Raw genomic sequence first — 12,997 nt, forward strand, 5'->3', positions numbered from 1 at the left:
ACAGACCAGTCAGCCTCACTTCAGTCCCTGGCAAAATAATGGAGCAGGTCCTTAAGGAATCCATTTTGAAACACTTGAAGGAGAGGAAGGTGATCAGGAACAGTCAACATGGATTCACCAAGGGCAAGTCATGCCTGACCAATCCGATTCCCTTCTATGAAGGGATAACTGGCTCTGTGGATATGGGGAAAGCGGTGGACAGGATATATCTTGACTTTAGCAAAGCTTTTGATACGGTCTCCCACAGTATTCTTGCCAGCAAGTTAAAGTAGTATGGATTGGATGAATGGACTATAAGGTAGATAGAAAGCTGGTTAGATTGTCGGGCTCTATGTCTAGTTGGCAGCCGGTATTAAGTGGAGTGACATAGGGTTTGGTCCTGGGCCGGTTTTGTTCAACATCTTTATTAATGATCTGGATGATGGGATGAACTGCACCCTCAGCAAGTTCACAGATTACACTAAACTGGGGGGAGAGGTAGACATGCTGGAGGATAGGGACAGGATACAGAGGGACAGAGACAAATTGGAGGATTGAGCCAAAAGAAATCTGATGAGGTTCAAAAAGGACAAGTGCAGAGTCCCGCACTTAGAACGGAGGAATCCCATGCACTGGTAGAGGCTGGGGACCGACTGGCTAAGCAGCAATTCTACAGAAAAGGACCTGGGGATTACAGTGGACGAGAAGCTGGATATAAGTCAGCAGTATGCTCTTGTTGCCAAGAAGGCCAATGGCATTATTGGGCTGTATTAGCAGGAGCATTGCCAGCAGATCAAGGGAAGTGATTATTCCCCTCTATTTGGCACTGGTGAGGCCACACCTGGAGTACTGAATCCAGTTTTGGTCCCCCTGCTAGAGAAGGGGTGTGGACAAACTGGAGAGAGTCTAGGCAACAAAAATTATTAGGGGGCTGGGGCACATGACTTATGAGGAGAGGCTGAGTGAATTGGGGTTATTTAGTCTGCAGAAGAGAAGAGTGACGGGGGATTTGATAGCAGCCTTCAACTACCTGAAAGGGAGTTCCAAAGAGGATGGAGCTCGGCTGTTCTCAGTGGTGGCAGATGACAAAACAAGAACCAATGGTCTCAAGTTGCAGTGGGGGCGGTCTAGGTTGGATATTAGGAAACACTATGTCACTAGGAGGGTGGTGAAGCACTGGAATGGGTTACTTAGGGAGGTGGTGGAATCTCCACCCTTAGAGGTTTTTAAGGCCCGGCTTGATAAAGTCCTGGCTGGGATGATTTAGTTGGTGTTGGTCTTGCTTTGAGCAGGGGATTGGACTAGATGACCTCCTGAGGTCTCTTCCAACCCTAATATTCTATGAAGTCTGGCACAGGCAGATGAATGACATGGACAAGGCTTGTGCAATGGTAATCAGTTCCATGCTGCTCCTGCCAGCCGCACAGGGAGAACTTTGTGTGGGAGTGCAAGCACAAAGAGCACCAGTGCTTGACCCAGGCCTTGGATAACACTGCAGTAGAGCAGGGACACCTCCCCCTCCCTGCCCAGAACAGTTCACTGAAGTTTCTCACCTCTGTGTGTTTCCTGATGGGGAGTTCCTCACTTTGGGGTTACTGGAATGCATTGACAGAAATCCTGAGCTCACACACACACAGTTGGGCTCTTGTCAAGTTCCTCTAGGGGGCCTGCTGCTGCTGGCAGCTTTGAAGCACTTTCTGCCGCACGCTTCTCTCACCGCTGTCCGTCTGCTTGTCTTTTTTCTCTTTGTCTCTCTCTGTCGTTGCACTGGGCCCTTCCCTCCTGCAGCTCCAGCATTCTCTGAATGTGTGCCTCCTGCTGCTGAGGGGAAGTCTCGCATCTCCAGGGCACACTGTGCCAAACCGCCCCAAAGAAAGAACAGGAAACAGGTAAAATACATTCCAAACCCTGGAATTACCTGAAACAGACCCATGGATGGCAATCCTTTCCCCTTCACTAAGAGGGTGAGGGACTGGCATTTTCAGCTGGCTGGAAGATAGTTGGAATGTACAGCTAAGAGGAAGCTCTGGGCAGGTATTAAGAACTCACAAGTGGTAAAGCCAGTCCTTCCTTCACCCAAAACGAGTTATGCTGGATTCAAAAGAGCAGGGAAGAAAGAGGTAGGGAAGCTCTTCTTACCCAGACACTTTGATCCAAGTCATGGAAGAATTCATACGACTTATTTAAGCATACACCACACCAAAATCACTAGGAACATAGAACTAGACAGATCAGACTGCTAGTCCTGATTATCAAGAATTCCCACTATGAATGGCCATTACCAGATTTCTCAGAGGAAGGTAAATCCCCCCGCCCGCCCCCCACCCCTAACAATTAGCCATTTGCGCAATGCTGTGTGGTGGAAGGTGCACAGGAGGGAGAGAGAGAGGGAGAGAGAGAGAGAACAGAAAATGCCTTCCTGACCACCTGTAAGCAACCAGCTTATGCCATGAAGCATAGCACACAAAGGAGAACTTGTGGTCAATTACTGTTTCTAACTGAAAGGTTGATAGATCATTAGAGAACTGCCCATCCAAATTTTCTCAGCAACATCATACAAGCTATTTAAAAACATTTTTTAATTTAACTGAGCACTTTTCAGCTTGTTTCTGAAGAGAGGCAACATGCACAATGCTGGCCGTACAGAACAGCATAACACTGTTTCTTCTACGTTGTTGGAGGAGGAAAATATTGGACTTTTACGTTTCTTGTGTCCTTTGTTCCAAAATTCTTTAGCCCAATTTTCTGTCTTGTTTATATTTTAACAGATCTTCTGTTCATCTCACCTACTCAGATGTAAATCCACATAATTCAGAATATAAACAAGATTTATTGTTAATGTATTAAATATTGCTAGTTAAAAGTTATTCAAATATGAATATTCCCAGTATTCCTTCTCAGCACTGAAGAAGCAGTTTCTTGTATGAATCAATAGAAACAAAGTAAGATTTAATCAGGCTGGCAGGGTCTTGCCTATTATGAAGGAACTAGTGTTTTAAGGGTATTAAGAGGACACAAATTGGTTCACTGATGCGTTGCTACTGGATGATTAAGAAATACCTGCCACCATATGATCACATTGCTGCCAGGAAAGACTGGCTAGTAAGACATTGGTATGGAGCTTTGTGGCCCTCCAGCTCCTCAAAGTAATCTTGGCACATCGTCACACTTGTCTCATGATATTACACCAGTACACTTTGATGCAACATCAATCCACAGTGTCAGGACATCACAATGTAATGATTTTGTGGATCTCGAGAACTCCAGATATTCTCCCTTCCATAGCTTCTCCTGCTGCCTGGAGACACAAAGAGGGATCCTGGTGACCCCAGTAAGTTTGCTCAATATTCCTGTCTTTGCTGCCCTGCTAAAGTCCACAAATGCAGGAAACATTCCTGCATTAAGAGCTTCATTTGTTCTGCCTGATAATATTGGGCAGAGCAAGAGGAGTTCTGATCAGGTCCATAGACTCCACAGGGACCATATGCATCTCTAGAGCCAAAAGCAGAGCATCTCATTGGTTTTGAGAGCAATGTAGTGTTACTGTTATTTCTATCATGCCATTGGTGTGCATGGTGCTTTACAGGCATACATGAAGAGTTAATTTTCAGAAGTGTCTAAATCCCACTGACTCTCACTGTGTCTTGGGCTCCTAAGTCCCTCTTGAAAAAAGGACTTCAAATTTTCAGAAGTGTCTCAGTTCCATTTTCAAAAAAGACTTAGGAGCCTGTCATATTGAAAGTCAGTGGGATTGGGGCACATTTGAAAATTTTACTCATGATCCCTCTCTTAAAACTGAAGTTAGACCAAAAGCCCACACATCATGGCAGGGGAGGGAAGAGTAATGGCATAACAGTGAGCACAATTTGCTGCAAAAAGCAGGATATTGAAGTCTGTGTTGTGGATTTCTTGTTATTTATGTAGTTGTTTCCATTATAATGTTTTTCACTCATGAATAATGCCTTAATTCTACCCGTGTGTGTTTGCACTACGATACATTATATGAGCACACACTATTTTTTCCAGAGGACCCCTGTATCATTCAGTGCACATGACAGACACAAAAGGCAGCAGAATTAAGATTGAACGGGCAACCATAAATGCAACACTTCCTAACTTCGACTGCTTTATTTGGCAACCTGGATATTGTTCCTCTAACGTGGTCTTTATATATAATACACAAGACGCACACTATCTTTCAATGGATTAGCACTGACAAGCTTTGCAGGAGTGAATTATAAGAAGAGATTTGAATGGAGGGGGTAAATATTAACAGAATTTTCGATTTTTCTAAGTATTGCATTTTACTTGTTGATGACAAAATGACTGTCAACTTGTATTTTTCCCCCTTTGCTTTCCCCTTCTGTGCAGTGGAACTGTACAATACTGTGAGACTCAAAATAGAAAGCATCACAATTTTTATTTGTGGGAGTTCGGTGTCCAATAAGCTAAAAGTCCTCTTCACTTGTGCTAAACTTGGATATGCTCTTCCCTTGCTCTCATTTAAGTTTCAGGGAAAATGGACTCCAGTCCACATAGCTGGAGTCGCTCTTCCTTGCAGAACCATTCATCTACCTGCAGAACAATTCTTGTTCTCGTGTCAGAGACTGGCACCATTGTGGGTAATTAAACCACGTTTTAAAAATGTTTCAGCAAAGTGTTCGAGAGACCCATGCAGAGGGGTCAACGTTTCTGTAAATCTTATAGGACCCAGCATCTTCCCTGTAGGCAACTCACCAAGACCTCTGGTGTCACGACACTGCAGTGCTCATCGTAGAGGTGATGAGTTCAGGACTCCTTCTCACACAAGGAAAGATTATCTGAAAAAGAAGAAAAAGGAAGAGCTCCATCACAGTATACCCAAGCCTTTGGACCCCTCCCAGGCCACAGAAAGGAGACCAAAGCTTTCTCTGAACAGCTGACAAGAAAGCTTCAGCTCACCTCAGCAAGATTTGTTAGTGCTAAGAAAGCCTTTACAGGGAGAGAGCCACAGTAAGGTTTAACTGGTTCAAGTATGTTTGTTATAAACAAATGCAGCAAGGGACAGCTTAGACCTGCTTTGGCACACCCCCAGTTCAGCTAGATTGATTCCCATGAGCCCGTCTGTACTCCCAAGAACTGGCACAGTGCCCACACAAGCATCCTCCCAACTTCCTTATCCACCTAAGTGCTCAAGGGTTTGCCTTCCCCTCACTCCACGAGCCCAGCTACCTGTGCCAACCCCTGCTCTTCACAATTATACCTGCCACCAAGGCCAGACAGCCTGCCTGCCGGCCCACATGTGACTGAAAATGCAATAGCCTGGTAAAACTGGGTGCTCTCTTTGATCAGTCAGGAGAAGTATCAGGCCAGCGTCAGAATAGGAGACAGTAAGGCAGCTTCATCTAATGTTCCACTGGCCACCATTCCACTGTAAGACACCAGTCTACATGTGGAGGCTTATCCATTTGAAAGCATGGCATGCTGCATTTTTGGTGGTATCTTTGAGCATCAGATGCTGCCAGTTATTCCTCATATAGCCAAAGAGGTCATTGCTGAACTGATCAGTTCCACTCTCCCTACTGAGAAATATATCACATCAGTTAATGTTCAGTTCACATAAGGAACCATCTTCAACCACATCATCTAGCAAGTTTTACTTTATAAAATGAAAACTTAAGATTCCAGAGCACAATTCTACAGCAAGTCATTGGATTCTATGGTAAATTCTGTGTCACGGCAGAAAAAACAGAGAACTCCTGTTACAGACTTATTTCTTCTACCCACTCTATCCATTCTGACCAAGATACACGACTCTACTAAGTTCAGTTTGAAGACACAATGTGCCTTTTACTATTTACACAGGAAGGATGGCATTGTGGTTAAAGCACAATTGGGAATCAAGAGACTTGGTTTTTATTCCCAGCTCTACCACGGACTTCCCGTCCGACCTGAAGTAACTCAGTTAGCCCATCTGTGAAACAGGGAACATGGGTTGTGACTTGAGGTTAAATTCATTAAGAGTGGTAAAAATTTGTACTTCTATAGTCCCTTCCCTCTGTCTCCAAGTATCATCTGTTCCAATTTGACCTAAACAGTGTAGCAATATCTAGACCAATGAAGCCACCATTCTAGTCAGCCAGTCCTAAATAACAGAGTTGCATCCTCCACCCAATCAAACAATGAGACCATCAACATGATAGACTGTCCCTATAAATCACACATATAAACAGCATCTGACAAGACAACTGCCGCCATAAACCATTTAATCCAGCAAAAACCTAGCCATAGCAACACCAACATCCCTTCAACACCAACAGTTATAATCCCCCGCAGGCCAAGCCAGTGCCAATACAGCGACACCTCTCTACCTAACCTAGCTCTAAGCAGCTGTCCAGTACAGCCCAAATTTACCTTTTCGCATGAGTAAAGAGACAGGAATCATAGAACTAGAAGGGACCTTGAGAAGTCATCTAGTCCAGTCCCCTACACTCATGGCATGACTAAGTATTACCTAGAGCATTCATTCCTGACAGGTGTTTGTCTAACCTGCTCTTAAAAATCTCCAATGATGGAGATTCCACAACCTCCCTAGGCAATTTATTCCAGTGCTTAACCACCCTGACAGGAAGTTTTTCCTAATGTCCAACCTAAACCTCCCTTGCTGCAATGTCCTATCCTCAGAGGTTAAGGAGAACAATTTCTTCTCCCTCTTCCTTGTAACCACCTTTTATGTACTTGAAAACTGTTAGGTCCCCCTCTCAGTCTTCTCTTTTCCGGATTAAACAAACCCAATTTTTTTTCAATCTTCCCTCATAGGCCATGTTTTTTAGACCTTTCATTATTTTTTTGCTCTTTGGACTTTCTCCAATTTGTCCACATTTTTCCTGAAATGTGGAACCCAGAACTGGACTCAATACTCCAGTTGAAACCTAACAGACACAAGGTAGAGTGGAAGAATTACTTCTTGTGTCTTGCTTACAACACTCCTGCTAATACATCCCATAACGGTGTTTGCTTTTTTTGCAATAGTGTTACATTGTTGAGTCATATTTAGCTTGTGATCCACTATGGCCCCCAGATCCCTTTCCGCAGTACTCCTTCCTAGGCAGTCATTTCCCATTTTGTATGTGAGTACTTTGCATTTGTCCTTATTGAATTTCATTCCATTTACTTCAGACCATTTCTCCAGATCATTCTGAATTTTAATCTTATCCTTCAAAGCACTTGCAACCCCTCCCAGCTTGGTATCGTCCGCAAACTTTATAAGTGTAGTTTCTATGCCATTATCTAAACCATTGATGAAGATATTGAACAGAACTGATCCCTGTGGAACCCCACTCATTATGCCCTTCCAGCATGACTGTGAACCACTGATAACTACTCTCTGGGAACAGTTTTGGGAAAAGTTTTGCACCCACTTTATAGTAGCCCCATCTAGGTTGCATTTCCCTAGGTTGTTTATGAGCAGGTCATGCAAGACAGTATCAAAAGCTTTACTAAAAATCAAGATATACCACGTCTACTGCTTCCCCCATTCCCCCCCACCCCCATTTCACAGGGCTTGTTACACTGTCAAAGAAAGCTATCATGTTGGTTTGACCCGATTTGTTTTTGATAAATCCATGCTGACTGTTACTTATCACTTTATCTTCTAGATGTTTGCAAACTGATTGCTTAATTAGTTGCTCCATTATCTTTCCGGGTAGAGACGTTAAGCTGACTGGTCTGTAATTCCCCAGGTTGTCCTAATTCCCCAGGTTGTCCTTATTTCCCTTTTTATAGATGGCCACTATATTTGCCCTTTTCCAGTCTTCTGGAATCTCTCCCGTCTTCCATGACTTTTCAAAAGATAATTGCTAATGGCTCAGATATCTCCTCAGTCAGCTCCTTGCATATTCTAGGATGCATTTCATCAGGTCCTGGTGACTTGAAGATATTTAATTTGTCTGAGTAATTTTTAACTTGTTCTTTTCCTAGATTGGCTTCTGGTCCTACCTCATTTTCACTGGTACTCACTATGATAGATGTCCAATCACCACAAACCTTCTTGGTGAAAACCAAAACAAAGAAGTCATTAAGAACCTCTGCCACTTTCACATTTTCTTTTATTGTTTTTCCCTCCCAACACGGAGTAACGGGCCTACCCTGGCCTTGGTCTTGCTCCTAATGTATTTGTAGAACATTTTCTTGTTATCCTTTATGTCTCTAGCTAATTTGATCTTGTTTTGTGCCTTGGCATTTCTGATGTCCCTACATACTTGTGTTATTTGTTTATATTTAGTCTTTGTAATTTGACCTAGTTTCCAAGTTTTGTAGGACTCTTGTTTTTTAGATCATTGAAGATCTCCTGGGTAAGCCAGAGTGGTCTCTTGCCATACTTCCTATCTTTCCTATGCAGTGGGATTGTTCATTCTTGTGCCCTTAATAATGTCTCTCTGAAAAACTGCTGATTGACTTCAACTGTTTTTCCTTAGACTTGCTTCCCATGGGATCCTACCTACCAATTCCCTAAATTTGCTAAAATCTGCCTTCTTGAAGTTCCTGGTCTTTATTTTGCTGTTCTCCTTCCTACCATTCCTAAGAATCATGACTTCTACCATTTCATGATCACTTTCACCCAAGCTGCCTTCCACCTTCAAATTCTCAACCAGTTCCTCCCAGTTTCTCAAAATCAAATCTAGAACAGCCTCCCCCCAGTAGCTTTTTCCACCTTCTGAAATAAAAAATGGTCTCCAATACATTTCAAGAACATGTTGGATAATCTGTGCCCTGCTGTGTTATTTTCCCAACAGATGTCTGGGTAGTTGAAATCCCCCAGCACCACCAAGTCCTGTGATTTGGATGATTGTTAGTTAAAAAAAAAAAAAAAGCAGGCCTCATCCACCTTTTCTTCCTGGTTAGGTGGCCTGTAATAGACCCCTACCATGACATCACCCTTGTTTTTTACGCCTTTTATTCTTACCCAGACACTTTCAATAAGTCTGTCTCCTATTTCCGTCTCAACCTCAGTCCAAGCATATACACTTTTAATATACAAGGTAACACCTCCTCCCTTTTTTCCCCTGCCTGTCCTTCCTGAGCAAGCTGTACCCTTCTATACCAATATTCCAGTCATGCGTATTAACCCACCAAGTCTCGGTGATGCCAACTATGTCATAGGAACACTGACACAGCCTGGGATGTGGGAGAACCCCTCACAGGAAATGGTCAGAGCTCTACTGCTTGAGACATTCAAGTCTCTACCTGCCAAGAGGCTAGAAAAATGTAGTATAGGGAATGCAGCTAGTTCAGTTCCATGACTATCTTGAACGACATGGTGACTAGAAACAATCAATTCAATTCACTAACTACAGATAATACTTGCTTTGTTTAATAAATCAGTTCTAAATGCAAAACATTTTCCTCCAGGGCAGATTGGAAGAGGCCCTGGAGGTTTTTCGCCTTCCTCTGTAGCATGGGGCACGGGTCACTTGCTGCAGGATTCTCTGCTCCTTGAAGTCTTTAAACCATGATCTGAGGACTTCGATAGCTCAGACATAGGTGAGAGGTTTATCGCGGGAGCGGGTGGGTGAGATTCTATGGCCTGCATTGTGCAGGAGGTCAGACTAGATGATCATAATGGTCCCTTCTGACCTTAATATCTAGGAATCTATAATCCGGGGAAGGGGGGTGGGGGGGGGACGGGACGGGACATTGACTAGATGTGACCCATCTCTAGCACCTATGAATTAGCCACCCATATTACTGCAGCCGAACCCAGAAGTAAAATCTTCCAGCCAAACCTGCTTTTTCTCCTTCACCAATCTTAGGACAATGCAAGCATACTTATAAACCTTTAATGGTGATGGATGGCCAGGCACTTTCAGACATAAATAATTAGATAGAAACTCTGGCAGGAAGAGCTGTGGATATCACTGATTAACTATTATCCTTTCTCCGGCTTTGAAAATGCAAAGATGAAGAGATGAAATAAAGACACACCTCGTGTCAACCTGCAGCCTTGCTGTGATGCAGCATGTTAAAGAGAATAAAAATGTTCTACCTTCTATTGACACACAATAATGTGCTTGTTCATGGTCTTTGCCCCTGCTAGCCTGAAAACAGGTATGTTGGCAATGTGCACTTCAGTTACCAGTGAGATTGCACTAATTGGCATTCTCTGCTGGTTTTCACCAGACACTGCACTTTTAACTTTCATTCAGTTCTGCAGTCTTTGTATAATGGCAGCTGGGCTACCTAGATTAGTTTTTAATAAACTATTTTTAATACACTACATCAACATGACAGCTTGGGAAACAAGGAAAAGGCAGGAAGTTTTATCCAAAACTTTAAAGTCTCAAACTCATTTAAAAATACATAAAAGCAACAGCAAATAGATAAACTAGTATGGCATGCAGGGCATTCCTTACTTCCCCTGCTCTCCTGGACCCAGCCCCAGTGATCAGAGGTGCATCTTCCAGTTGCCTGTAGAGGCAACAGCATACTGAACCCACTTCTAGCAAAAGCTCTCCCGCTTACCTTCACATATTTTGTGCAGTGTCCTGCAGTCTACAATAGTACAAATGGCACTGGGCACACTGGCATCCAAACGGGTTCGTAGGCAGCGCCACCTTGCCTTTAGTCAGCCCAATGCACATCCTATCACCATCCTGCAACTGCTCAGTGTTTAATTAAAACTTCTGCCACATGGTCTAAAATCAGGGTACGACTTCACGAGTCAAAGCAGTAGAGAATAAGCTGAGTCCCCTAAAACAACAGTGGACACAGGCATCCTGTCAATAACAACCTTTCTTGTCCAAACAGATTAACACCAGATCTCCTGAGCACCCTGGTGCCATATACCCAGCTGGTGCATCTCACAGTGGTGATCAGGAATGTCCTTTGTTGGTTAACTAAGGTGTGAACAACAATATAGTAGTATTTCTGGTTGCTATTAAATCATAGAAATTTAGGGCTGGAAGGAAACTTGAGAGGTCATCTAGTCCACCTCCTTTCACTGGGACGGGACCAAGTTTACCTAGACCCTCCCTGACAGGTGTTTGTCTAACTTGTTCTTAAAAAGTTCCCATGACAGGGATTCCACAACCTCACTTGGAATCCTATTCCAACGCTTAACAATCCTGATAGAAAGTTTCCGCCTAATATTTAACCTAAGTCTCCCTTGTGGCAGATTAAGGGAATTACTTTTTGTCTTCCCTTCAGTAGACATGGAGAACAAGTGATGACCACCATTTTTATAACAAGCCCTTAACATACTCAAAAACTTATGTCCCCCCTTGGTCTTCTTTTCTCAAGACTAAACATACCTAATTTTTTTTTAACCTTTCCTCATAGGACAGATTCTCTAAGACTTTTATCATTTTTGTCGCTCTCCTCTGTACTCTCTCCACATCTCAAACTGTGGTGTCCAAAACTGTGCACTATACTCCAGTTGAGGCCTCACTAGTGCCACGTAGAGCACTGTAGGAATAATTACCTCCTGCATATGACACTCCTTGTTAATACACTCCAGAATATTAGCCTTTTTTGTAGCTACATCACTTTGTAGCTCATATTCAATTTGTGATCTACCATAACCCCCAACTGCTTTTCTGCAGGACTACTGCCTAAAGCCAGTTATTCCCCTTCTGTGTTTGTGCATTTGATTTTTCCTTCCTAAGTACTTTGCACTTACCTTTATTGAATTTCATCTTGTTGATTTCAGACCAATTCTTTAATTTAATCAAAGTCATTTTTAATTCCAATCCTCTGAAGTGCTAGCAACCCCTCCTAGCCCGGTATCATCAGCAAATTTTATAAACGTATTTTCCCCTCTGTTATCCAAATCATCAATGAAGATATTGGTTAGTACCTGACCCAGAACAGACTGCTGTGGAATCCCACTAGATATGCTCTCACAGTTTGACAGTGAACCATTGATAACTACTCTTTGAGTACAGTCTTTCAACCATTTGGGGCACCTGTCTTTTAGTCATTTCATCTAGACCAATTTCCCTACTTTGTTTATGTGAATGGAATGTGTGACTGCATCAAAAATATTATTAAAAAAATTAAGATATCTGTAGCAAGGAGGCATGGTCTTCTGCCCTGACAGACAGCGAGAGACCCACAAGCTACTCCTGGTGGACAGAGCCAGGACACCCACGGCTGCCCTGCCAGAAGCAGAGAGGTGGGACAGGAACCGGAACTATAAAAGACTGGCCCTTTAGCTCAGCTGGGGGAGAAATGTCAGAAGACCAGGATGCCTCTCCCCTGCTGGTGGAGCCTGGAGCTGACGGAGGCTGCCACTGTACCTGAGACCCAGAAGGGCTGCCAGAGGTACCAGACACCAATGAACTGATGGGGCTGCTGCTTGCCGTTTACCTGAGTGAGACGGAGAACAACCCTGGAACTCAGGTAGTCCAGGGAAGCTGAACAGGGTTTGGCTGTGGGACCGATTTGTAAGCCAGCCAGTGTGTTGTGGGAGGATCCCCGCTGACCCAGTGGCAGACCACTCCGCCATTCACAGGGCTCTGGGCTGGGATGCAGTGGAGCGGGAGGGCCTGCATCCCCCTACCCTGGCCACCCCAACCCTGAATGGTGGCAATCTACTCAGTTAGGCCAGGAGGACTGTATTGGTCTGTCGCCTGCCAGAGTTAGGGCATCAGACAGGTCTGACTGTAGCTCCAACCAAGAGCTGATTCCCCCCCATCCCCCGAACTGCTGTGTTGTTCTGTGTAGACCCAACCAGAACAGTTAACTGTGGATTGCTTGCCCTGATTCAGGGCCCAGGGCAGATAGAGTAATTGCTGCCCTGATTGATTACCAGCCAGGACCAGTAACTGCTGGCTGTCCCACCCTGATTGAGGACCCTGGGTTTATAGACTCCCTGCTGCTCGGCCAGCTGCAGGATAGAACCAAGTGACTCCTAGCTAATTCCCCCACAGACTGACTCGCTCCAGGAGGGATCATAGTAAGGGGCGTGGTCTCCTGCTCTGACAGATGGGGAAAGACCCATGAACGCCCTACCATATCTACTATGCCAGTAACTCTATCA

General features: G+C 44.0%; 1 protein-coding gene across 4 annotated transcripts in view; it reads right to left on the reverse strand.

The window, feature by feature from the left end:
* Positions 1 to 12,997, reverse strand: part of BCL9 (BCL9 transcription coactivator) — a 74,859-nt gene that overhangs the window by 12,442 nt on the left and 49,420 nt on the right. For all 4 annotated transcript variants that reach the window (XM_084616711.1, XM_084616714.1, XM_084616713.1 and 1 more), the window contains exons 2-3: positions 4,717 to 4,799; positions 1,533 to 1,831 (exon numbers count right to left, since the gene is read on the reverse strand). In XM_084616711.1, the coding sequence (XP_084472837.1) occupies positions 1,533 to 1,585 (53 nt within the window). In that variant the 5' untranslated portion in view covers positions 1,586 to 1,831; positions 4,717 to 4,799. The remainder of the gene's footprint in view (positions 1 to 1,532; positions 1,832 to 4,716; positions 4,800 to 12,997) is intronic.

The sequence above is a fragment of the Lepidochelys olivacea genome, assembly GCF_965140295.1.
Source record: "Lepidochelys olivacea isolate rLepOli2 genome assembly, chromosome: 1".
Classification (NCBI taxonomy): domain Eukaryota; kingdom Metazoa; phylum Chordata; order Testudines; family Cheloniidae; genus Lepidochelys; species Lepidochelys olivacea.